Source organism: Haliotis cracherodii, unplaced genomic scaffold (genome assembly GCF_022045235.1).
Source record: "Haliotis cracherodii isolate W230 unplaced genomic scaffold, xgHalCrac1.p SCAF_29, whole genome shotgun sequence".
Lineage (NCBI taxonomy): Eukaryota > Metazoa > Mollusca > Gastropoda > Lepetellida > Haliotidae > Haliotis > Haliotis cracherodii.
This window is the reverse complement of record NW_027266285.1, coordinates 3714770-3742760: the sequence shown is the minus strand read 5'-3', so window position 1 is coordinate 3742760 and position 27991 is coordinate 3714770. Positions and strand designations below refer to the sequence as shown.

Here is a 27991-nt window from a genome sequence, read left to right as displayed (position 1 = left end):
ACATTTTTAGGATGGTAGAGACAATGTCCCGCGGAATAATCCCAATGTAAATTGTTTTGTCAATAACTAATTATCTACACAGATCAATCTGATGAAAACAATGTACTTTATCCATAACTGTTCCCTTTTTCTTGATTGCAGAAACATATTAAAGTAAACAGCAACCACATAGACGGAACTATTTTCTTGTCGGGGATGAATACGCATGGGCGAGGAAGCCAGATGCATATTGAGTTGTGGAAGGTCACGTAGATTTATCAAGAGTTAGGCTATTAATTCATCCGTATTAAACTGGCCCGGCTCATGAATGGTAAGGGGGACAATTAAAGACGCTTAGTGTCGGCTGCTGTCATCAACAACACGTGTTATTTCTCACTGAGAGCGCCTAATGTAAGTATGAATCGGGATTTGATGATCTCGCATTTTCCCATGCATAAACTTTTTCACAGTCAAATCTATGATGGAATTTTCCCTCATTTTAACGAAATTCAGTCTATCAATTGTCTCCGGAACATTGCATGTTTAGGATGTTTTGGTTAGTGCATCTGTGACTAAGTGAAATGGTCGTTTGTAGTGCTCGTATCCTTCGGTAAACAAGTGACGTTTTGTCGATCCTTTGTTAACATAGCAGGAGAGTATGGTCAGGAAGAGATTCATAACTTTGTAATGTTGACATTTACACGGTGTTGTCTTTCGGTCTTTGTTTTCATGTTTTTGCAAGACTGTCCATTCATAGTCACATTAGAGTTCCTGGCAAAATTTATGATACGAATCACAATCATTGGAACAATGTCTGGCTAGTGCACAAGAAATGAAACATTCTTGAAACATGTTGACGATATCTGACAGCGGCTTGAGTTTCATGTCAAACTCTTCAGTGTTAGGCCAAGTTGATTATTGTTATCAATGAGCAAAGTCAAACAAAACCATGGTTTCAGTGCATTAACATGATTAGGTGTTTAATATTGAAACATTAATATATGAGGGAAAACATTTTCCTCATTCTTCAGTTTGACAATAAAGATCTAATCACCTATAGACTCAATCCTTCATAAGGTTTTCATGGCTTCATTTCAGTAGGCAATCATGTAAAACGATAAAAGCGATGGTTGAAACATCGTTCCTCTGCTGGTCAGCATTAGAAATTGGCACTAGTCCTGTAGTCGTTGCCAAACTGCCCAATAGTTAAGGTATCATAAGGCAGCAGAAGAAATTAACATTTTTAGGCCACTAGTCCTAATAATGATAACATATAGCAAAACCCTTAAAAAAGGACAAAAATTCTGCTAGTCTTTATGATACCCTAACTATTGGGCAGTTTAGCAATGACTACAGGACTTAGTACCAATTTCTAACGCTGTAAGTAGACATTTGCCATTTTAAAGGGTTTATCTATGTGTCACCCATGTAAGGACTAGTCAGCCAAAAATGTTACCAAGCTAAAATGGTTCTCTGTGGCACCATCTTTCAAAAACTGTTGTTTACTGCTGAATATCTGAAATTACTACATATTTTGTAGTGATTGTTAATGTTCCTTTCATATCAGCGTGTCCCCTTATATCTGATTTCATTTTTGTTTAATTTTGGAAAATAGTTTAAAATATGGCTTGTGCAAACCTGCCATCTATCAACCTTTCAGTTACTAAATTGAAATATCCATAGAAGTCAGTTTGAAATAAACCATCTATCCATATTTTATTGTCCCTTGTAAAATGTGTCCATCTAGATGTATCTGTCATCACAGGTGTTAATTAATTTGATTCAAAACTCATGCCCTTAAAATAGTATTAAATTACAACGATTTGCCCCAACAAATAAGAAATCATGCTGGTTACTCAAGAAGATGTGTAATGTACATAAATAGATGTTTGATTTTTGTATCTACTTCTTGTTTTGACAACATGTTGACTAGTTAGGTCCCTTAGCCATGCAGTACCCTGATATCCTGACTTTCATTCAACAGAACTTCCAGAAAACAAAACTATTACATCTATTTGTAAATGTGTAAATATAATTATCATGACCCCCAAAAACATTCTGTGTAGACATGGTTGGTATGTCTAAATGTTTTTATATGTTATCTTTTATTATATGATAAATAATATTGATAATGACTGCTCATAAAGTAATGCATATGTGAAAAAACAGTAATGCAATATGCACAATTGTATAAAGACATTAAATAAAAAATATTTTTTTCAATATTATGAAATATTGTTCTATGCATTGATTTGTTCGTGTGGGAAAAATGTTTTTAGAAAACTGAAACACTAAAGGCTGTGGTCAAATGAAGTTCCAAATGAGCTTTATCTGTTGTAATCATCTGATCAAACCAAATGGGGATTCCAGGTAAGAATTGGTCCCCAGCAACCCATGCTGGTCGTAAGAGGCGACTAAATAGTGTGGGTGGTCAGGCATAGTGACTTGGTTGACATCATGTCATCGTACCCTGATGGCATGGATCGTTACTCACAATATCAGGCACTGGATTGAGTGGTCCAGACTTGATTTTTTTAAAATGGGCTACTGTCACATATAATTGGACAATGCTGAGTGCAGCATTAAGCAAGATACACATACACATACACACGCATCAATGCCAAAGCAAACTGGATAGTAGTCGGTGAACTGACCGTATGTGTTTTTAAAACTAAATCCATTCTCATTTCTGTATTTCCAACAATAAGCCTAAGCCACAATCTTCCATACAAATCCTTTTTTATGCAATGCACCAACCATCGGAGTATTCATCCATATCACAAATACAGAAATGTGATGTCCATGATTTCCATAACACTATTTATGTTACATAGTTTATGACATAATTTGTGAGTACTTGTTTCTTTCACAATTTCATCTCACATGATTCAGTAATGTGCCTACTCAGTACTTGTGTTACTATTGTTATGCCAGAATATGTTTGACAAATTTGCTTTTGACTATAACTATGTATTCATGTCACACATGTATTCATATCAACTTGTTCTCGTGACGGTTGAAAAAATGCTGATGCGACATTAAAGTTTAACTCGCTTACTTTGCTTGCTGTCATATGTCAAAATAATCTGACCAACTTTACATGTTGCAGAAGACATTCCATTGTAGGTTTAATCACCCATCTGCTGTACTGAAATGTATGCATGTAGCGTTTCGCGATGATAGAGTAAGTGTCTGCATGTGTGTACAATTGAAATATATTTTATGTCTTAAAGTGTTGAATTCAAACATCAAGAAAAACACTTTAGATGCTGATAGCAAAACGTCAACAAAGTGACCTGAAATAATGATCAGTTGATCCTGATGCCTAGCTTTGGATGTCTATCAAGTGGTTTACAATTCAGATATAAGCAGTTGTCATCCCTGATATATAACTGAATCACAGACTATATTTTTCAGGACACTGCCAAAACATTATACACATATACCTGCATGTATGTTACGAAGTAGGTGAAGGCTGCACAGGTTAACCATCTATTGATAAGTCTGACAGTAACACGTAATTTTAAGGCAATACCAGCTGGGTCAGTGCACCTAGCGGGTTTGTGTAGAGAAGATAAATTGAAAAAGATGGCCTCTACATAATTAAAGGAGACGAAGAAACCAATGACATAAATATGTTGTCAAATACCCCTTTTATTCAAAAATGTCAAAGATATTTTTATTTATCAGGGCTAGTAAGTTTCATCATATTTAAAATAGAAAAAAAATTCCATTCATTTTTCACACGTAAAGCTTGCTTGATATACCCTTGTGGGGTAGCCTGGTAGTCAAAGCGTTCCCTCAGTACATTTACTTTTTCTATATATTTATTTATCATATTCATCACCATTTTCATGTCAAAATGGCTGAAGTATATATGATCTACATATATGATTCCTTTTTGTTTTACTGTAATCCATTAGTCTTTTTAAATGTAATTGTTCAGCATCTGACTCATTGTAGAACCTGTGCATCATGTTGCAAGTCCCCAACATTCATAGTTGTTTCTAATAATTAAAAGTGTTGAATCCCAGTCAAGTTATCAGCATAATAAGGGTGTAAGTATCTACCTCAAAACATTGCTATATGCAATAAACCAGAAGTTGTCATCCATAAGGTTGTATGTTTTCTTTCTCACCAACTTCTAGAATGCATATCAAGCAGGTAATACAAGTCACATAAATTGTTTAGCAATTTCCTTGTAATGAATCCATTACATGATTAAAATTATGGTTAACTACATACTAGTACACTGGTGGTGTTGTTGTGAATGGTACATTGCCAATTACCTGACCATGTTGAGAAAGGATGATCACTCTCTGAAATAATCACCTCATTAATATAATCAATCAGACTAACCAATCAAAAGTTTGCTGACTTTGCAGATACCACTTACAAAGATGTAAAAAAAAAAAAAAAAAAAAATTCCTTCATTTGTTTCAGCAAAACCAGTGTAGAATTTTGCATAATAAATCATCATGTCAAATTGTGTTAATAGTTGACGGTGAAAATATTTTTCTGAAGGTTTCTCAGTCATGACATTAATAAGTTCTAACTTTATCCTCACCAACTTTCACTGGCTCCATGTAGAAATGTCTAGATAACAGGGATTTATTTTTAGTCCTGCTCAGAGGCTGATGTTTGGTCCAAAGTCTGCAGCAAATGTCAGCAAAAATTCCCAAATTGGATTTAATATTTTCCTAATTCGTGTTCATACAATTAAACTAGTTGTGTTATGGCTTTGTAGGGGTAAATTGTATATCACTGATAACAGGACCACTGCAGGGGAAGATACTTAAAATACCTCAGGGAAATGAGAACCTTACAGAAATCCCAATTTTAAACATTATTTTATTTTTTTCCAAAATTGCCTGCAAAGAGCACTTAGTTTAGAATCTTGTATAAATCCTTGTAACATTAACATGGGCAAGTCCAGGGCAAACAAGTCACAAGAACCATTTGACATTATAATGCTGTGTTAACGTAAATCATTACTACAAGAATATTTATGTAGTTGTTTAAGTAAACTGTTGCTCAGTCCTAACATATAATGATATAATAAGTTCAGTACTGACAACATAATCATGAAAATAAAGTATGAATGCACTTTATCATATCCTTGAGTATCCAGTGACTAGTGTATTAGCATTTTAGTATGTATCCATTGAGTTACAATAAACCCCTTTTCCTCTATTAGACACCTGGGCATCTATTAATTTGGTGCAAGGCGTTCAACCGCTGTCTATTAGAGGTTGGTATGTATTTGAGGCCAGGTGTCTATTTTCTGAATGCTGGCACAGTGGCAACTCTGTACCTTTCCGAATCCCAAATCCTACAGTCATTCAAAGGGTGAATTTGCTGGAAACAGTCATTAGTAATCACCGGTATATCAAAGTATTGGAGACCCAGCATTAAGTTAAGGCTAGCTTCTGTTTTGGGGACATAGCAGTGTGTATTGGAGGTCTGGCATCTAATGGAGGAAATACGGTACGAGGGTCTTACCTTGACTTACAAAAGTGGGGGCCCAGGGGACCCTAATATTTATTTTTAGGGTCCCCGAGACAATGAATATGAGGGTCCTGTAAAGTTATGAAATGGTGTAGTGTACTGTACGTTTTGATGGTTACTTTAGAGCCTGGAATGAATCACTGATCATGTGGACAGTGGTCATGACTGATGGATGGAATGACAGACACCCGTAACTGCTCTTGATGCTCTGTAGATTCAATGAATATTATTGTGCATCCCTTAGGACCCACTATATTCTTTTTCTGCATCCTATCTCAACATTTGTGCATCGCATGAAACGCTGGGTTCCCTGGTCCCATTCATTGTCATCCTACAGAATTTCTGTGAAATTTGATAAGATGGGTTTTTGTAGCATCATGTGATCTCATTAAGGTTGGATCTTTTTCTCTGACCTGATACCGGCACACCTCCATGGGGGAAAATCATACTCCAGAGAAAGCTGTGTATACTATTGGTAACAAATAAGTCCAGGATGTGTATGATAACAGAATGAAGCTTTAAAACGCTGGATCATTGCAGATGACTGAAATGTTTAATGCTAGAATTGTTCAGAAATGTTAAATTTCATATTAACGACATTATTTTAGTTTTTATCTGATCGGATGCCTGAGGTATTTTATGCAAATTTGAATAATGCTAATATTATTCCTGTTCTATTGGCTAGCAGTCCTCAATGTACTAGCAGTCCTGTTTAGGAGCCATTTCTGTTACTTAAGGAGACACAAGTTTAGTATGTGTTGAACCAGGTTTATGTTCACCTGACATGAGAAATAGTCACTTCTTGACTGGGTAGATAATTAAGTGCTTGTCACACATTCTGGAGCAGTCACTCCAGTATATATTGCAATGTTAGGTCAGCAATTATCATATTAGTACCCCTGCAATTATTTTCTTATTCGGTTACAAGAAGAAATGATTGTTTCTTTATGAAGTTTTTGTCCAATACCTGATGTTGTAAGTTAGGGGTTCCCTAAATATTGCAGCCTCAGATTAGTTCAGTATTTGAACAATGCATGATTTTTAATTTGTAACCCAATATTGACAGTATCCTGAAAACAATTTACGGTAAATGCTTTTTGTGAAACACATCTTTTAGAGTCCCAGTTATACAACTTGCTTTCCTGTTACTAGTATTTACTTTCAGAAACCCACTAGTATTTACAAAAGCACATGAAATGTTTCATGGGTGTGCCTTCAAGATGACAAGAAGTAGAGAAATTGTTGTGAACAATTAAAGGGAGATAACTTTGACATTCATAGCCTAGTATGGTGACAATTTACTTGTGTATATAAAGGAAATCTTATAGTAATGGCCATGATAGCTAGAGATTTGGTGTAGAATCAGACTTAAAGGTGAGTTTAACAGGTTTGTTTAGAGTTGACATCGCTAAGTGCTGAGCCAAGTTAATTCTTATGCCAAAGATGATATGTCAAGGAGGGAAACGAAGGAATAATAAATTGCTGGTCCATATACTAGTGAAAGTCTGAGAAAACTACTTGAACTCCAAAAACTCCAAAACACCTAGTTTCCACCAGTCCAAATAACCTGACTGTGTTTAGCATGAAGACAAAATTTATATCAGATTCAAGTTTCCCCCAGGCATTCAATTTGTGGAGTCATCATGTTCTTTTTAAGAGTCAAAATATATATTTGAGAGCCATGATATTTATTGCAGTTAACAACGTGTGAAACATTATTAGAATGACCGCTGCTTACTCTTAAAAATGAGTTTCATATTTTTTTGTTTCAATGATTTGTATCACTAAATGTGTGTGTTAGGGTGATGTTATATTGGTGTGTTGTAAGTGTACTAATGAGAGTAATTGGACATGATTGTAAACTGACAGGATACAGTGCCACACTTTCCCCCTCAAAAATACAACTGTAGAATAGGGGGCACATTATGCCCGAAAAACTGTTGTTTATTATCTTGCTTTATGTTTTTAATCTATTTTATTCACAATTTCACTGAATGTTGATACTATTTCAACGAAATCATGTGTGAACTCATTAGCAGATTGCGCCAGGTCACTAATATTTACAGCAATTATAATCAGATTAACGCTAATGACACCTTGAAATGAACCTAAATTGTCAGAATTGATACATTATAAGTTGTAGCAGGATCACTTGGGGTACATGGGGTACGCGAATGGTATAAAACCTAACCAGGGATGCATGAAACCCCAGGTTCCTGCTACAACAAGTTTATCTTACCAAAATGTTTTAGTGTGACATTGTAAAAAAAATTAATCAAATTCAAAATTGATAGAAAACAACTGTTCAATTAAGCTGAGGTTAGCTTGCGTTATGTCACATGACTTCCATTGAAAAGCGTGCAGCTTTTTGCTTTGAAATGGAGGGGAAAAGGGATTTTTTTCTGCCTCTCAGAAATTCATGTTTAGCCTGACTTGCTCATGGTGGGGTATAAGAGGTTTATTCCCCTTATGAAGATCACGTGGACCAATCAGATCTCATAATTCTGACATGGAGGTATGATAAATATCATTAATGTCATACACTTAAATGTTATACTTGACTTGTAAATTGTTGCTTTTGTTGTTTGACTATATATAAACATGCTTTTGAGATGAAATAGCAAGACCACAGGAATCTTTCATGTTGCAGTCGCTGCTTGCTTGATCTCAAACTGTGACACATCAAACTGTTACATACATAAACATAAACTGGTATAATACCAAAGGGCTACCCTTATGATCACTTATAATGTTTAAGTATATTGACATTGTAGTAAACACAGCTACTTAAATAACAAAATACATATTATTCCTGGTACAATGACAGTTTCAAATATATCATTCCGTCATTGTCTTCAAATTCTTAATCTTAATTAGTATATTGGGTGTGTCTTAATCTGAATCACAAAAGATTATTGTCATAAGAGTCAACTAATGGTATCGGGTGGTGGGGCTCGCTGATTTGGTCGATGCATGTCATCACATCCCAACTGCGTGGATAGATGCTCATGATGTCAATCACTGGATTGTCTGGTCCAGACTCGATTATTTACAGACCACCGCCACATAGCTTGAATATTGCTGAGTGTGGCGTTAAACAACAAACAAACAAACATGGTAGATGACTCGAGAAAATGTGTGTAGGCCTGCAGCTGATTTTACAAGACTATTACACACAAAACTCTTAATCTGCATGGAAAACAAATACCGAGCACAACAGGAAATACAACTAAAATTGTGAGTCATAATGTCTCGTAATGTTTCATCACAAATTTCACTTAACATTGTCCCCATGTTACAGGTCTGCAGCAAATGTCAGTAAAAATTCATAGATTGGAATTTTAAATTCCCTGTTCTTGATATATAATAGCTAATGTTACCGATATGATTTTGTTGAGGTGACTTTACTGACCAATTTCAGCAAAATATTAATGGTTTTCTCCCAAATTGGCTGCTAAGGGCATTTAATTTGGAATCCTGTATTGATCCATTTGTTCGTTCACCTGCAGAGATGCGATATAGGTTTTGACAACACATGTATAAATATGAAATATCTTTTCTTTTTAACTGAAAGTTTAATAGTACTAACTTTACACAAACAGTTGTGTCAACACTGATGCATATATTTGTACATGTTTACGTGCTTACACTGCATCAAATACACAGGCATTTTGCATCAGGGACACCCTGCATATTCAAACTCTTTGAGAAAAAGATGAGAAAGCATCATATATTGAAAGTATTGTATGAGTCGATTTTTATGATTATTTTTAGAAATTAAAGTAATGAAGGAAAGGGTTTTATAAAATTATCAGCTGATTATGACTGGATCAGCCTTGTCATCTGTTTAGGATTGCTTGTATTAAGAAGAACATCCAAATTCATGTAATATTATTTCAGATCCGAATATTGTTAAGTTGTACGATTTCTGAAACTTTTTTTGGCACTGGTGTTATTTGAAAAAAACATGCTATCCATCAGAATATCATTTGTTTTCCCTTTAGCTACTGAACACTGTACAACATAACATGCTGCTTTGGCTGTTTCACATTTTCAGTTACTGCTCCTTTGAAAACTTAAGTGTCCTCATGGGGATTCCCGGGTTAGTACAAGTTGTCAGCAACCCCAGATCACAAAATGGATCAGGTGGTCAGGATTGGTGACTTGACTGGTTGTGTGTCACCATAATCCGATGGCAATGATTGTTGCTCATGATCATTAGATTATTTTGCTTGCCGCGATTATATAGCCAGAATATTCTTGAGTGCAGTGTTGAACACCAAAGAAACAAAACCACAATGCAACAATATTGTGTTTTGTACAAACTGTCATTAATTATTTTTAATGTTGTGATCAGTGGTATGCTGGAGTGATGATACCTTCTAACAAAATGGTCATTTTTTATTACTTGTGTCTGATACCTGTCATCACATGTCCAAGATTTAGAGAGAGGAATGTTCAGGGATTTACCTACACCTGCTTAGAGGCCGCTTTTCAGCCCCAAGTTGGCAGCAAATGTCATTAAGAATTCCCAAGTTGGATTTGTATATTACCCAATTTATCTAAGAACTAATTTTGGGGCATTGAACATTTTGTAGAGAGGTATTAAACCTCTTTCACTGTTAAAATGTTGCATTGAATGTAATCTCATGGTTCAATGTTAAAAAAAACCCCTGATTTTAAGAAATCCAATTTTGAAAGAAATAATGATCTTTCTCCTTTCCTCCTCCCCTCCTCTCTCTCCCCCCTTCCCCCCCCCCCCCCCCCCCCCCCCCCTTGTCAGAAGTTCAAGGATAGACACCATGTCACAAGATCATGCACTCTCCTACCCAGAGTTCCATGCGACGAGCATAGTACCTCTGCCACAGGCCAGCACCATGTGACGATTCATCACATCTTACACAGTCCATTCAAGATATTGCATATGTTTTTCATCCTTTTCATTTTTGACAAGTCTACACATCTAGATAAACATGTCATGGAATGGTTGACTTTCATTGAGCAAATATCCTAAATCGTGAAAAAACATTTCTGTTTGCGTAATTATCCTATGTTTACATTGGTTGTACGGCTCCACATGCTGTCATAGAAGCCCTACAGAGAGCTAGCGATAGGTCACTTTCATTTACTAGTCCTTATAATAACATGTAGCAAAACCCTTAAAATGGGCCAATTTCTACTAGTCCTTAGGATACCTTTACTATTGGGCAGTTTGGTAAGGGCTACAGGACTAGTGCCAATTTCTAACACTGTATATAATTATGCAAATCAATATGTAAAGCGTCCCTAAATACTTGCATTAGTCTGTTCTGTTGTGATTTCTGAAAAAGCGTGTTTATTAACAAACGAGAAAAGTTAGGTCACGTGAAATGCAAATTAGCCTGTGGCTAAGATATAAAATCTTGCATGAAGATATAGTGGTTGTGTTTTGAAACAAATATATGTATTATAATATTTAGCCACAGAAAAGAAGCTACTGGTCAACTCCCAGTTATACTTATAGCACATACATGATCACATCTCGTTTAACTTTTGCTCATTTTCATTAAAAGAGAGAAATATTTATTTAAAAATGAACAAAACTGACTCTTGCCAGGAAATATTTCAAAACACCATATAATCACCTTGCTCAAATAAAACTTTAGAAAAGACAAGCAGGTGGTGCCACATGACTAGTTCAAGCGTAAACTAAAATCAAACAACACGATAAACATTCAGTTTTGTCATTGCTTACTATCTGTATATCGTTTCTTCCCAAAAATGCAATTCTGAAATTTAATTGAGCTCTTTTTCAGAAACACATAGCCTGTATATATCGTGAAATCCATAGTACGTAGTGTTAAGGATAAGCATGTGTAAATAGAATTTGTGGAATATTGGTTCACATCAGTATGCAGATGACAAATGGATAAAGGAACTTCTGATTAGTTTTAATTAATATGAAAACTGAGCATGGTACCAAGAGTAAAATGTATAACTGAAGCAGTGCGAGTGATCAAGTTGCATGTGCTGATTAGACCATGTCGATAACTGTTACAGCTGTTTGACAGGAAACTTCTATTTTTCACCGTTTTGATTCCGTATTGTCATTAACACATAAATCTACTGAAGTTATTGGCACAGTCAGTTTTGTATATGGAATATTTAAAAAATTGTGTTAACTGGTCGGTGACATATATATGTCAATAACAATGCTCAAAAGTAGTTCCTATTGTCTGTGACATGTTGAGGCGCTGTCAATGATTTTTATAACCGTACATGTTGCTCCAATAACCTCCCGACCATCTTCTGGACCAATCTGAAAGTAAACTTTATAAGTACCCCTCTAAGACTTTAAATATACATGACAGTCAGTATTTTGATGTACATACATGTATTACAGATTTTGTATAGAAAACAGCAGTGTAAAAGGGCTGTATGATTGCCCTGGAACTCTTATTATATAAACAAAAACAATTGTTTCACCGCTATTTGAACTAAGTTTGTTCGACAGTGTTTGATCACTGAAACAAAGTTTATCCTTTGTATGGTTTTAGAAAGCGCCACCCTTTGTCAGCCGCCAGGGTGTCTATTAGTGATGATTATGGTACTGTGTCCATAAGGAAATTAAATAATTAGATGGTAGCATGATTAAGTCTTAAAGGTATTCCTGGTATATTTTATTTTGGCAATATCAAATGACATAACTACTTTCAAACCATTAGATGGTCAAAATTAAAAATGTCACTGCTTAACATGCTAAAATGTACAGTTAGTATTTTGTTACTGCTTAATTTATGAAATGTTAACTCTAAACCAGTCATCTCTTGTTGCCCTGTCCATTGTATTAGCAGTTAAGACTTAATCGCTCTGTGTGTTGATTGTGATGAATGTGTGATTAAACTATGGCTTGGTTGACACTGCCAGGCTTAAAATGAAGTTAAGAAATCCCCCATCAGATGTTCCAGTGAATATTGTGTCGGTATGACAATGGGTTGAGTGCGAGGTTTGGTCAGGGCAGACCTGGTTGGTGTAATTGGATTGGGAAGTGCTGCCCACTGTTCTGGATGACACGATTTATGCTCCTACTGATAGAAACAGACTTTATCCTTCTGATTATCCAGCCAACAACTACATGCCTGCAGTGATGTCTATCCTCTAAATGGATTTTTGTAATTATTCTAAGCTGTCAGAATAAATTAAAATGCAATTTATGAAATCAAGTATGAAAGGATGTTACTTATGTCAAGCTTTTCAAAAGTTCCTTGAACTTAATCAGATTTCCCTAAGGAGAAAGTGGGATCTTAAAATATTTATTTCAAATTCATGATGGTCATAATTTCAAATCAGTACTTGGTTGCTGAAACAGGAAGCCAACATATTTTTGCTATCAAAGTCATTATATTAATTTTTGTCCATTGTGAAAATTGGTGGTCCCCAGTTAATTGAAGAAGTAGAAACAGGCTATAAATATTGATCATTCCTCCCTACAAAGTCCCTGACAGGGAGCCAGTATTGATTTTCTGACTCTGCTGAATGAGGCTAGCTAGTCGAGTCTGTCAAATTATAGTGGAATGGGATGCGTTGCCATGGAAACCAGCAAGACTGCCTGTAAATACTGGAGTTTAAGACTACGGGCAGATGGACTTGCTCTGTAGAAAGCCGCTAGGAAAAAAGACAGCAGTGTGATTAAGAGACTTGTGTAGTAAGCTGCGATTTCAGGCACTTCGGTGTTGATTTTGTTTAATACAAGAATCCTGACGTGGGTAAGTTCATTGCCGCCGCTGTGTTTTGCTGTTAATTAATTCTCATTGGTTTAAATATTACAAGCAGGTTGTAGGTTGATCTAATCTCCGCTTCTTGGCAGAGTCAATTAGCATGATCAGTCGACAAAGCTTTGTCACGTTAGGGGCTTGCAAAACAGCTGAAGGGTGCTGAAACACTTATCAATATTTGTCGTAATTTAATCGACTTATGAAGAAGCTGGGGACTGAGTCTGTGATTGCATGTTACGTGCTATTTCTCCAGGCGGGAGAGACAGGCTTTTTCTGGTCTGCTAAGTGGGTAATTGCTTTCCCTAATTTTGAATGATTGCTTGAGGTGAACTTGAGACAAGTTAAATGATCTTCTTGACACGCTGAGAATAGGGATTGGAAAGTGATCAAGTAAAGTGTTCATTACACATGACACCTGCTTAACTTTACACACAGATGTGTCTATTTATCACATACTAATACTGGATAATCTTTATTATTTGTGTATTATTTTTCTGTGAATTGGTTACATTGTGTCTGAATCATGTGTCAAATGTTGGAACTGCTGTTGATGAATATGTATTTTCCTCTTTGGACATTCTTTTGTACTGAACTTGAGAAATATGAAAAGCGTTTCCAAACTATGTTTCTATATTTTGGTTGTCATTATATGGGATATTTGTTCTTGAGAAATGTTTCAGAAAGAATTGCTCACAAACCTATGTCACATGATGATAAAATACATCAGGGGGCCAATGACAATATGTTGTTGAAGTTTCTCTGAAGATGCATTTGTGAACTAATGCATAATTATTTGATTGTTGATAGCAAATTGTTCAAAATCAGACCAGTGGTTATTTTGTGCAACGAATTTGTGTACTAATAAATTAGATAATAGTGCTGCAATAGAATCTTCTGTCTGCCTAGCACTGAACAGGGGCAGTGGGGGTAGTCTTGTGGTTAAAGCATTCGCTTGTCATGGTGAAGACCCGGGTTCGATTCCCGACATGGTTACAATGTGTGAAGCCCATTTCTGGGAGTGTTGTTGCTGGAATATTGCTAAAAGCGGCGTAGAACCATACTCTCTCAGAATTGTTTTAACCAATAACTATTGATACTCATTTGTTCTATTGGTCAGAAGTTTACTAACTTGACACTGCGATGTCAATACCAGCCATGAGTATTTTGTCTCTGACAGTAGCTTGTTTCTTCAGACCATGCCCCAGAGAGATTCAAACAGCCAGCACCAGCAGGGCTAAGACCTGTTCCACCATGCCCAAGAGGAAGCTAGAGGAACTGGAGACGTCGGCAGTGGCGTGCACGTCGTCCTCGCCTTGTACACCCGAGTCAGATGACAGCAACAGTAGCTGCAGTGTGGGCACTGACGGCAGCACAGATGTCACCACCAAGAAAGGTACATCTAGTTATGTGGGGAGAACTTAATGCTGCCAGTCTTCTAATGTCATTACAACTTATTTAATTCTTTTCTGTTGTATCATTGGTATGTCTTTATTTGAAAGCTTGTCAATAGCAGATTTGCCAGTATTTATTGTTTTAAAAATCAAACCATGCTAATGCTGATCATTTTAATTTCAAATTATTTTATTTATTTTTTTATTTTCTAAAAAACTTCGTCTTACTTTCAGTTGAGATAGATCTTATGCATATTTTCAAAACATTTTAAATTATGCAGTTATATATATCTTTGAGCTACTCAGGTTTATCTTCTAATTTATGAACCCTTGATGAAGAAAACAAACTGTTTATTGGGTCAGCATACACTCATGGCATCCACAACAATGATATCCATTTAAAACAATGTTTCAATTAAGAGCGGTATTTGATACATTAACACTAACTTGAAAAACTGATAATGGCTAGTTTACCTTATAGGACTACTGTCTACTACTTTTTGTGTAGCAACAACAAATTTTTCATGATGATTACTTATGTGCTGTACATGATGTTTACATGCAGTGATCAGGTGAATTTCAGAATACATCCCTCAATCTAGAAGCAGCATTTCTTGTAGATATTTGGCATCATAAGATGTCCCATCACCATAAAAATCCTCCTTATGAAAATAACATGAAATCTTTACTTTTCATTTTTTATGTCGTGAAATGGACTGCTAAAAATATTATATGGTTTTGTTGGAATATGACTGGCACCAGTGATTTCTCAAAGGCCTAAAACACAATGATTTATTGGCCTTTGATATTATTCTTCCATGGAATCCTTCCAAATGTCCCTAGGGCATTCTTTTGACACATCATGTCAAACTCAGCAGTTTGTGGTTACAGTTTTACAAAAGGAATTAATGCATTTGTCATTAGGATTGGTATATGTACCTACTCTAGGATATGGTCATTCAGATGAACAATACAGGCCAACTCCAGAATCGCAGATGGTGCAATAAATGTGAAAACCCTGGAATTCAAACTAAATCAGTTGCACTTGGTTTGCTTATCGTGATTTGCAAAAGATCCCAGATTGTTTCCATAGGAAGCAGCTTCAGTTATCAGGTCTATACACTCTAGACGAAAGAAAAAAAGCATGCGAAAAGCTTCGCTAGTGTATAGATACAGGAGAAGTTTGAACTTTTGTAGTCTGAATGATCCCTTTGACTGATTTCCAAACTGGCAACTGTAACAATGTATGGTTGTCTTGTTGACATTATTTTATTGTTTTGCATGTTATTTGATTAAAACTGTTGGTAGGTGTTGTAATTCCATGAGTTAAATTTGGAAAAATGCACAGATGTTTACAACTTTGCTTGTTCGCACATGTTCAATAAACCTCAATGCAAAACATGCGGTCGTAGTGTCACGGGGTTATCAATGAGGTTATCAAACATGGATTGAAGTTTATTTTGTGATATATTTCTAGTTTCCGGTAAACTATGAAGTCACTTTGTGTGTGATACTGACGTCCTACTTTCGTTTCCCATTGCACCTCATATATGAAGGCTTTTGCCATGTTTACGTATTTGCAGCTTGTTTTTTCAAAGGACTGAATAATGATATACATATCTTTCGACAACTTGGTGGTAGTGCTACACATGTGAAAAAGCAAGGTTGTCTTCATGGTTCTAAACTTAGGTTTCATTGTGAATTTGCTTTCGGAAGGTTTAAAATATTTACTTGCGTGTGACTATGGCTGATCAAAACAATCTATGACAACACATCTTTGTTATTTTAGATACTCTATATCATGATAAAATGACTGAATGGTTTCAAAGTGTTGCAATAATTTTTATGACATAATTCCAAAGGCAGTTGATTACTGTTGCTGACTGGTTGACTGCCTGCTATGGCAGTGGATTCAAAGCAGGCTGAAATATAAGCATTATTGTCAATACTAGCAGCAATTCAACCAGTGTTTGATGTAATATATTGTGCTTGTTCTTTCAAATGTATAAATTTGTTTAGAATCCACGAAGCGGGCGAAGAAGGCGGTGGCCTTCCAAGGGGTGACAGTGTTCTACTTCCCCAGAATGCAAGGCTTCACATGTGTTCCCAGTGAAGGGGGATCTACTTTAGGTGAGTGAGCAGTACTGTTATCATTTAGGAGCTTGTGTTAAAATACTCTAGTTTTGACTGTTTAGTGACACTTTGATCCCAAAATTCTTTGTTTTGGCAATCAAAGAGTTAAGAATTCGAAAGTAACCCATCTTGTTAGCTCATATTGAGGTCTGCCAGACATAATGTCATGAATTGCCATTTGGTATGAAATATTATCACATTTAGACAAAGTTTTTTTGTTGTCAGGTATGGCCAACAAACACAATTTTGTTGAGAAGTTCAGCTTGAGAGATTATGCCAAAGAACAAAAGCGAATCCATCGGGTGATTATTGCGGAACAGCGGCGCCAGGGCAAGTTGTTTCCTAGCCCGCTGTTGAGTACAGTTATGCTGGAAGAGGGTGAAGTGTCATCAGGTAGTGAATCAGACAGCGAGTTCGATGACTACTATTTTCTGCAGCCTGTGCCCATTCGACAGCGAAGGAATATGCTTCGCACATCAGGGGTGAAAAAGATTGAAAATCTGGAGAAGGATGAGTGTCGGGAGATCCGAGTATCAAGGGAAGTTTGTGGATGTGATTGTAAAGTGTTCTGCGATCCTGAGAAATGTGCTTGTAGTCTGGCTGGGATTCAGTGCCAGGTTGATCGGTTGTCCTTTCCATGTGGATGCAGCAAAGATGGCTGTGGGAACATCGCAGGGAGAATTGAATTTAATCCAATCCGTGTAAGGACTCACTTCATCCACACACTCATGCGTCTGGAGTTGGAAAAAAAGGAATGTGAATCTAGTGTTAAAGCTCACTGCTCTAGAGATGGGTCAAATAGTATGAATGGAATGTCATCGTCTAATGATAGTATTGACTGGACTCAGTTCAACAGCAACGAGAAAGGCAGTTGTCGGGACTGCCAGAATAGTGAGATGTGTAATGCTATGATGCAAGAGGTAAGGTATGCTCAGCAGAGGTCACTCCTGCCACAGCAGACATTTACTTCCTCCAATCATGTTCAACAGCCGCAGCCACAGCAACACACACAAACCAATGGGAGTCCACTGCCTCGTGTTATGTTGTTCAATGACAGTGATGAAGAAGTATATCATGCAGAAAACACAACAAACTTCTTTCACTTTAGTAAGCAAGAAGAGAGCTATTCTGAGGCCAGTGAGTGCTCCAGTGACAATTCTGTTGAGGGAACAGATTATCCAAAGTCGTATCAAAACCTCACTGCCATTGGCACAGTGGATGAAGAAACCAATCAGGAATTCTGCTCAGTGTCAAAAGCAAGGACGTTTGTTCCCAAAAATCAAACCCAGGAGAAATACATGGATCTGAACAATTCCTCAAACCACATGTACAAGCTGCAGCCAATATCCGATATGTTGAATCCCCTCAATGCTTCTTCAACCCCCAACTTACAAACCAAAGGTAATTGGCATAGACAGCCTCAAAACCATAGTGACACTGCTGAAAAACGTCTAGACTCTGTGCCACCAATATCTAAAGAAGTAGATGTGTCAACATACGCAACCATGACAACCACTACCAGAGACCAGTTGGCACAAAAGTGCCCCCTGATCTCGTCACACATGGCTCGGCATGATGCAGGGTATGTAAGCAATGTCACTACTGCCAGTCGAGCAGCAGCCCATATCTATACTGACTTTGGTTTGGATTCAGACAGTTCTCAGTCTGCAGTTCTTGGCCAGTCGCCTAACCTCTCAGAACCATCATACCCAGATTTTGTTGATCAACGATCAACCCTGGACTCAAATCTTGCATATGACAGTGCTCTTGGTTCCTCCTCTGGGGATGACAATTCTTCTGTAGGGTCAGGTCCTGACATTTGTATAGCAGGCAGTGGAAGCAACACATCTTTGTCATTATCTGCAGAGAAAGTCAGCAGCACACCAGCAGCAAGTGAGAAAGATATCCAAGAAAACCACACTTTGTCTCAGAACCATGACAAAAAGGGCAGCGACAACTTTGGTGAAATCATCAAGGAATCCATTGTGGAAACTGTTTCTGCCTAAGTGGTTGTCCAAGGCACTTATGACTTTATCATTAGTAGATATATACAGGGTATTCTCCAGTGTTGTATGTTTGTTCTTTGTTCATTGCCACTGTCATGTTTTTCATCAAATCCTCCACTGATACGTTATCATGTTATTGGCAGCAGACCATGGAAAAAGAATTATTTTGATAATGGAATTGATAGGTATTGATTTGTTTCTGATGAAAGTAGGAGGACAATATCTGATTTAGTGTTTGATCATTTAAATTCTTTGTATTATGTTGAGTCTTTCATAAAACCTTCTGAGAAGGCTTTTTGGAACAGGTGTAGGTTTGCCATTGTGCTGGACCAATAGTAGCTCCCAACATACTGAATAGTGATGTAGCAGTGTTCGCAATCAGGAGGCTACACTTGGCTCTAATTGTACCATTGTGCAGTTTCACAAAACAATTTAATGAAGAAGTCATTGTTGAGGCAGCAGTGTTCCTAATGAACATACATTTTTGTAACTTCATTCATGCTTCTTCTAAAGTCATGAGTGTCATAATCTGATGACTTTAGGGCAATTCCGTTGTGATAGATGCTATTAGCTGTACTCACTGAGGGATTTTTTGACATATAAACACACACACACACACACACACACACACACACACACACACACACACACACACACACACACACACACACACACACACACACACACACACACACACCTCTCTGTATATCCAGATACAAATTGGATTAGCTACCATTTGCATTTGCAATAATTCTTGTTGCCATTTCCAATGAACTATACTACCAATATTGCTGTGGTGACTACCAGTGTCTTGTGTTGTCCGTGTTCTAGTCTTGCCCTATAGACAGGCTGAATCTCAATATTTATGAAAGAAAATTATTATTTTTGTCAATGTTTTGCCCCTGTTGTATTGCCAGTCCATTGAGTCCTGAGTAAAACATGCCCTTTGTCAATTGTCGGAATAATGCTAACTGTTAGTAACTATTCTCCCATGGAACTTAACAAGTTGATGTCTGTGAAATGGAATTACTGGTATGTGCAATAATGCTTACAATCCCACCTTGAAATCTATTGTTAATACATTTCTATTTGCTGTACATGTACCACAGAAGGCCCACATGATCAAGTTAATGTCTTCCTTTATCAGGTTCTAGTTCCACAGTGTCAGTGTACAGATGTTGTATATATTGTGGAAGTATGTCACAATAACAAGGAGCCTCTTAGGCATGTATTTTTTGTCCAGTTCAGCCTTCAGTTGACAAAGGGTGTGTTACTGTATTTCTGTTAAACTGACAGAATGTTATTTTTCAATTGTTATAGTGTGAAACTGTTTATTTGGTTGTTTCATTGTGTACATATTCATTGTTGTCAAGTGAACATTTCAAAGCATTTAGAGAGATGGACCAAATACAACATGTTGTACTTAAGCCTTTTCTGGGCAATCAGTGATTCCACACTCTACAACATGTACTATATCATCTTCTTTTTATGTTGACATAGTCAATAATTTATGCAGTTCAAATATTGTGACTATAAATGGCAATACCTAGTCTTCATAAGAGTACAAAATAGCCAAAACTGGTACTTTTAATGTGGTGGCTGGTATGTGGTCCTAGGGAGGTAACTCCAGTCATGCGATGATAAGGCACATAACAATGACAGGATTTGTTTTCGCATATATCCCGATGACATGATCAATTCCTGTATCTGTTATGGTAGTGTGTGGAATCCTTGACCCCTTGAACAATTTCTGTAACATTTCAGAGAAACTGTAATGTACATCAGTGAATGTTTATTTTTCAAAGTCAAATACTTACAAACATAGCAATTTATTGTTTAATGGACGTTGCATTTATTGAGCCCCAAAATAATGTGATGTAGTTTATTTTTGTAGTGTCAATGTTTTTAAGGCAAATTGCATTTTATGACAAGAACACTCCTACCCCAGATGGCACGTTGCAGCATTTGACTTCTGGTAAATTCATCTGCTTGCCAAAACAGAACACTAGTCACAGGTTATAAAGATGTGCCGTTCTAATCAAATTGTCAATAAATTGTTTGTGATAGGATGGTTTTGATCTATATGAATAGTTTTATTTTAATCAAATGTTTTGATGTTGCAAAATATTTTATGAAAATGATCCATTGGTATGAGGTCTTTAGGCAATAGAAAATATACACGTATTTGTTCAACTTGTTCTGTATTTGTGTAAAGAAATGCTAATCAAAGGCATATGTCTTGATCAGAAATGAAAACAAACAGTTCTCAGGAAATTACTTTTGAAATTTTGATGTCTCTTGTTGATATCCGACTGTCACTATTGTATTTTCTTTTGTTTAAAAGCAGAACTAACATGTTTTCAATTGGGTGTTTGCCGGAGAACCGCAACTGTTATTACTTAGCCTATGGAATAAGCTTATGGTTGTTAAAGAAAGATTGAAGACTACAAGGTGTGTTATCTCAGTATTGTTGCAGAGTTGTCATCTGTTCACAATAATATAGAGGCTGTCTGATCTGTTCCTGTTGTCTTAATGGAATTGTCTTATTGTTGTTTTCTCATCAAGGTCGATGGACCATTGGACTTGAATGTTTGAGCCTTATGATGGGAAACATTTATCCCTCTCTAGAAACATGACAAATGTGACTTCAGTAGTTAGGAGAATCATTTTATTTTAAGAGACAACAAGGAACTTTTCTGAGATAATCTGCTTTGATAGTCAACAAGATATATTTAGTACGAGGCAATTCATTGAAGAGCTGATAATGTCTTTCATCAGTCCAAATGAAAATTTGCTTTGTTTTTTTTAAATTTTTCATAGCACTGGATCAAATATCATTATACATCTATTTATATTGTTTATAAAAGACTCCTGTATACATATATACTAGCTTTGTTTAGATGCAATCTTTGTAATATTGTTGTGATTATTTTATTGTTGCCATTAGATACAAAGGCCGTTTGCAGCATGTTTCCATGCGTGCTGACTAGGTTGTACAATAATGCTGCTAAGTGTAATTTGTGAACAGCAAAGGCTGGCTTGTTTTGGTGCTCCTATGTTTTCATGTCATTTTACCATGGTATACAATGCTTTGTCTACGCAGAAATGATAAACTGACAAAATATTTCTCTGCTTTATTGTCAAGTTTCAGAAGTAAAGAAAATATTTTTGCGTCTGTATCCTTTACTTAAACAAAGAATCCCAAGTATTTTGTCTGATATGACCAGAAGATGAAAAATCAAGCATCCCTTTGATGAAAATGAATGTCCATTGTAACAGTGATAGGAAATCCGGTCTTGTGTTCAGTATTGTGCTCCAGATGTTCATATTCAGATCTTCACACATGATCATGCAACTCTCAGAACCACCTGTCATCTGTACACCATAGTTTTGCAGTTGTGTCCATGACAAATTTTGTGTTCTTTCATTTATCATTAGTTTTATGACATGGGGGTTACAAGGATTATTCTCATCACAATAACCAAAGAGTTGCTTTGGAAACAACTGAGCTTTATACCATTTGTAACCCTTTGAACTGGGCGTTTAGTGCTCTTTACAACTTCCCCAGTTACTGAACACTTAGTTGACATCAGACTTGTACCTTTAGCTGTAATTTTGTTCTACCAGTACTTTATTTTATCATGTTAATCTCTAAGAAATTAATCCAGGGAAATTGCCATTATCTGACTAACTGCTGATTAGGGTTATTGAGAACACAAATATCTTTCAGTATGGGGATTGTCTGCTCTCAGTGATCCACCTTGTCCTGCACCTCTCTAAGATCTGACATGTGGATAGGCTGGTATGGGGTATCAGGGCTTGTCAATGTTTCTGGCTTGCATGTTAGTGCTTGGTGACTTCAATGGTTGGTAGGTGAGAACTGCTACTTTAAGTTTACACCATTGCTTATGTAAACATCATTAAGTCACTTCTAAGATGAATATCTTGTGCTTGCACAATGGCCTTTTCAGAATATTTTGCAAAAGGTCTGCTTAGGTGTAGAGTAGGAGTATGTGTATTTAATCAAAATGATATTGAGGTGAGGGATACAAGCTGAGGTGGGAAGGGTTGGGTGTGACCTGTCTTTGGGTAACTGCAGCATGGTGAGTTACAATCAAAGGATTATGTGGAGGCAAGGCATTCTTTTCCAATGGCCAGTTATTTGTAAGCATTATTCAGCAAGAGCATGTTTCTTGTTAACTTGGCGCTTGACTTGATGTTAAAAATTTGATTGTATGAAATCCTACAGGCAATATCATCTCCCTCCTTTAAGTTATGAAACTGTTGAGGCATGTAATTATGCTGCATAGAATACAAACATTTTTTGTCTAACAGGAGGATGATTGTTTCCAGTTATGTCAGGCAAGCATGAAGGAAGTTGAATTCAAGGTATCGATGGTGATTGCAAAAGCATCCATTTGTACTACTGCTGCTTAAGTAGTGTCACTAATGTTCTAGGTTGTGGTTATCAGTACATGCTAGTCCACGTACATGCGTACGACTGTCCACTACTAGGAGAGATCTGCCTGCCAACTTCCACCTCTCTAGATCTGTCTGTTATATACTGTGTACATGTCGTTGTGCAATAAAGGCATGTAAAACATTCAGTGTGGCTTTTGGAATCTTGTATACAATTTCAGCTGAGGACGGTAGGGGGGCATGGGTGGCCCAGTCGTCTAAGGCGTCACAATTTGTGGTGCAGAGTTACGTCCTTCGGGCACACTAGAAACCTATGATTGTGGGTTCGAATCCCGGTTTGCCCCAATTATGTTTCTAGATTTGTCAGCATCATACTCATGCTCGTGGATTTCACCGAAGTGGTAACTTCTGAGACCTGCATCACTTCGGGCTTTCCTCCCACAATAAGTTGAAACTCTGTGATGTAACTGGAATACTGTTGAAAGTGACGTTTAAACCCAACTCACTCAGCTGATGACTTTGTCAACAAAGTAAACAATTTGTCCAAGAATGACTGTTGACTGCTTTACACAATGCACAGGCATGATTAATACCTGCAAATCTAACAACATTCATTCAACACATTTTCTGTAGATCACACAGCAATATCTTTGAAAAATGTTCTCATCAAAACGATAGATATGATCAGATTACTTAATGCCATTATTGCTACCTTACAAAATAATTGTAGCTTCATAAATTTTAGGATGTGGTGAAAGTGAATTGATGTTGGACATTAGAGGTAACAGGCATGAAGTGGTTGTCATGAGAATCACGCCATGTAAAAATGGAAGCAGACCCCTAGTTTCCTTTGCCTGATGAACACCCAACAATTTTGATGTACAATAATCACTTGCACACATTTAGTCCTACATAGGTGTAACAGACATTTTTATCCATACCAACATTTCCTCCTCAAAATAAGTGCATAATTTTATTGATATACGCATAGAAAAAACATTAGCACACATTTGGTGGCCGATTAAAATGTCATTGTTGGAATCATCAAAACGCAGCAGCAACCCAAACGTAACGATACTAAAAAGGAACCACACGAAAACATGTTTGATGCACATGCAACACACATCATGAATAGGACTATGAAAGTGGACTGTTTTTACTGGGGTTGTCAGGTTTGAACAATCTTGTTTTAGACCAATTTCTTGACAAATCGTTTCGCATCCATTTGACCATTTCAAGATATCAAACGGCTACATTGATAAGGTATAATGAGTTACCCTGTCGAGCGCTCGGCATTAAGGGGCTAAAACAAGGACTGGTCGGCTCGAGTCAGTATACTGTGTCTGAGTGGGGTATTCATGTTAAACTGCGGCATGGTATCTCAGTGTGCTAGCACTATAAATCGGCATCAGTCCGGACTAGTACAAGCAGCCACACACACATACACGTGCATGCGCGTCGCTATATAAGTGCAATAATCTTGGACGCGACGTTAAACCCCATTTCACCTCACCTCACCTCAACCTTGCCCTTTCAGGCCAGCTTTTGAAACAGACTCGCTTAGGAAAGGACTACTGCATATATCGATAGTCCAATCAGAATGTTTTACAAAATCAATATCCAGGTTGCGGAAACGTGGTAGCTGTCGAATTTGCGCTGAATTATTCCCAAAATTTAAGCATAGACAAATATTTTCGAAGTTGTTCAAAGTTTTCAATCAACTCGCCCAAGTACTGTTATATACACCCGTGAAGATCCGGGTTAGAATAGGTTTTCAGCAACCTATGATTGCCGTAAAAGGCGACTAACGGGATCGTGTGGTCACGTGGTTGATGTACGTCGTATCCCAATTGCGTAGATCGATGCTCATAGCGTCAATCACTGGATTGTCTCGTCCAGACTCGTCCAGATTATTTACAGACCGTTCCAATATTGCTGAGTGCGGCGTTAAACAACAACTTTTATATACAAATTGGAAATTAACCAAACACCGCCCAAATTGTAATAATGAATGAGTCAATTTACGTGCAGCCTCTTGCAAAATGCGTTCGAGCGTTCTACTGCGTTCCAGAGTCAATCATGAAGAAAACAAGGGTTTGAATTGAATTGAAATAATGACATTTACTCTGAGTTGTTGGCCTCTTAAAGCCTCGCGAAGATGGATCCTGACAGTCTGGTCCGATATCCTCCTCAAACCGTAGCTGTGGCATTGCAATGACGGGGGTGGAACAGTCGAATCTAGCGAGGTGGTAACTCTTGGTCGGCCGTTTCTCGGACGATCTGCAGTGGAACTGAACTGTGTGTATCGGTCACAAAGGCGGAAAATGGTGCTGTGGTTGACGTTAAAGTGGCGTGCAACAGAAGACTGCGATTCGCCTCAACTTTGGATACGTCCTATGGCGATGTTCCGATCGGCATTTTCGAACTTGAAAAATGTTGACAATTGAATGACACATTATTGGCCTTTTTATAGCCACTACCACGAGTTACGAATACCATAACTTGCACGTGCATTTTCTTTACTGTTTTTTGAACAAGTGTGAAACAATGCCGTTTAAGACATTGCAAATCGACAATGGCTGCGTTATGTAGCACCGTTTGTCGAATATCTGGCCACCAACATTTTCCAATAGCATATATCCAATTTATATACCGGATTTTTGTGTATTCAGGTTCAATGAACTACATACTACTTGTGCGTTTCTTTTTTTGAAGAGTGTAGCTGGAATATTACTGAGTGCGGCGTTAAACAACAAACAAATAATATACATGATACTGTACATGATTAATATACATAAATACTCACGACGGTGACAGGGGAGTCACAGTCCAGACAACCCCAAACTGAAACTCCATACCCAAGGAACATTATAAGTTGTAGCAGGATCGCGAGGCGTACACGGTGTTTTATGTACCCATCGCGATCCTGCTACAACGAATTTATCGTATCTACATGTTTTAATATGACATTATAAAATAATTCAAATAAATTATAAATTGATAGAAAACAGCTGCTCGATTGAACCGAGGTTAGCTTGTCACGTGACATTCATTGGCTCGGAAATCGTGCGGCTTTTTGCTTTGAAGCGGGGATTCATTCTGTCTCTCAGAAATGCACGTGCAGCCTGCAGCCAGAGACCATATAATAGGTCTCTGCTGCAGCCTGCTCGTGGCGGGTTACACAGTATTTTGTCAAGACGTCATCTCATCATTCTGACATGGAGGTATGATAAAGTCGTGTATCTGCACTGACTATCCCATTTGTCAGTCTTTTATATGTGACAATGAACAATCTGCTACAGCTTGCTTTCTCACCCAAACCTCTACAATGACTTCACCATACCCTCTTACATCTTCCCGAGGCAAGAGCGTTAACTGACTTTGAAAGACCCTTTTCCGCCCTTGCTAGGCTAGAACTAGGCTTGAATACCTGGGCTCGATCGTAGCACCACCAGTGGCTATTACGAGTTATGTCTCTTCTGTGCTTCTCCTAAGGACCGACCAGATTTCACCTGTCGTATCACATGCATTTCCTTCTAACAAAATGGCGGCGCCGAGTCGAGACGATCTGATTGAGTAGCAAGATCTATATTGTGATAAAACGGATCTTACATCGCGAAATGCATCAAATCACGTGAGCACCTTGATTAAAAACATGAAAAGATTTGGAATATATTTGTTGACACCGAGACGTCGGTGCACATGCTTTGCAAATCTTGCAATCGACCGAAATCTGCATGACAGTTTACGAACCGGATTTCGATTTCGGTGCGCGATTTTGATTGGACTATGCACAGACTCGTAAGTCCAGCCAAAATCTAACTCCATAATACCAGCCTAATTCGGCCAGGGTGGAAACTGGACTTTTAAAGTCAGTTAACTCTCTTGCCTCAGGAAGATGTCAGCTTACCACGTAACAAGACCATACACCCAGCTCATCTCATACTAAAACTAGTGACTTTAACGTATATAAAAAACCTTGTGATCTTGACAGCCTACTACGGTGGTTATCTTTGCGAAGCTATTCGAGATATGAACAGCGATCTGAATGGATAATGGATTTTCTTCCCAAGGGAGACAGGTCGTGCTCTACAAGGGGTGTTGCCACGGCTGCACCAAGCTAAGTAGGCTTGAAATGGCAAGGATGAAAACAAGACTTTGAAAAAGGTTGGTGGACACTCTTGCCTTGGGAAGATAATCCACATGGACTCACTGTCTCTAGTTGAAAACGTTAATATCAATGACAGTTTCATATAGGCAATGGCAACTGATTAATAAGAATATTCAACAAGGACATTGGATACAGGTGTAAACATTTTTGTAATCAGTTCGGAATGCTAATGAAACCGTCCCCAGTTATCCAAGTTATGACGGGCCTAGTTCTTGGTTCGCAATTGTGACTGTGAAGTCAACTAAGGCACAGGAGAGTAAGGAGGATGTGGAAGGATTTCATAGCCACAGGACCGCGCTTCTGTCTGGGCAACATGAGAGTTGTGTACTGGAGCATTGTCTTGCAGGAGACGGACACCCTTGGTCAGCATGCCACGGCTCTTAAGCTTGATAGCGTCCCGCAATTTCCGCAGCAGTGAAGCATAATAAACTCCTGTAATTGTGGTACCCTTTGCCAAGAAATCCATCATCACTACTCCGTGCTGGTCCCAACACACCGAGAGCATGACATTACCTGCAGAGGGTTGGACACGTGCCTTCTTTGGGGGTGGTGACTCCACATGCTTCCATTGCATCGACTGAACTTTAGTCTCAGGATCATAGTGATGGACCCATGTTTCATCCTGTGTGA

At 37.6% G+C, this 27991-nt stretch overlaps 1 protein-coding gene across 3 annotated transcripts; it reads left to right on the top strand.

The window, feature by feature from the left end:
• The first annotated feature begins 215 nt into the window (after window positions 1–215).
• Window positions 216–23356, top strand: LOC139473457 (cysteine/serine-rich nuclear protein 3-like). Of its 3 annotated transcripts, none has more exons than XM_071256040.1 (4): window positions 216–390; window positions 14435–14634; window positions 16652–16762; window positions 16991–23356. In XM_071256040.1, exons 2-4 carry the CDS (start codon window positions 14493–14495, stop codon window positions 18769–18771), a joined length of 2034 nt encoding a protein of 677 aa, XP_071112141.1. In that variant the 5' UTR covers window positions 216–390; window positions 14435–14492; the 3' UTR covers window positions 18772–23356. The 3 variants fall into 3 exon arrangements, with proteins under 3 accessions (XP_071112141.1, XP_071112140.1, XP_071112142.1); XM_071256039.1 differs by lacking the exon at window positions 216–390 and adding an exon at window positions 2283–2349; XM_071256041.1 differs by lacking the exon at window positions 216–390 and adding an exon at window positions 13164–13232.
• Window positions 23357–27991: the final 4635 nt, after the last annotated feature.

Coding starts and splice junctions, on each gene's coding strand:
- LOC139473457 (XM_071256039.1), top strand. CDS start 2,288: ATGAAGTTCCAAATGAGCTTTATCTGTTGTAATCATCTGATCAAACCA. Junction 2,350..14,434: donor AAACCAAATGGGGATTCCAG/GTAAGAATTGGT, acceptor TTGTTTCTTCAG/ACCATGCCCCAGAGAGATTC. Junction 14,635..16,651: donor AGATGTCACCACCAAGAAAG/GTACATCTAGTT, acceptor AAATTTGTTTAG/AATCCACGAAGCGGGCGAAG.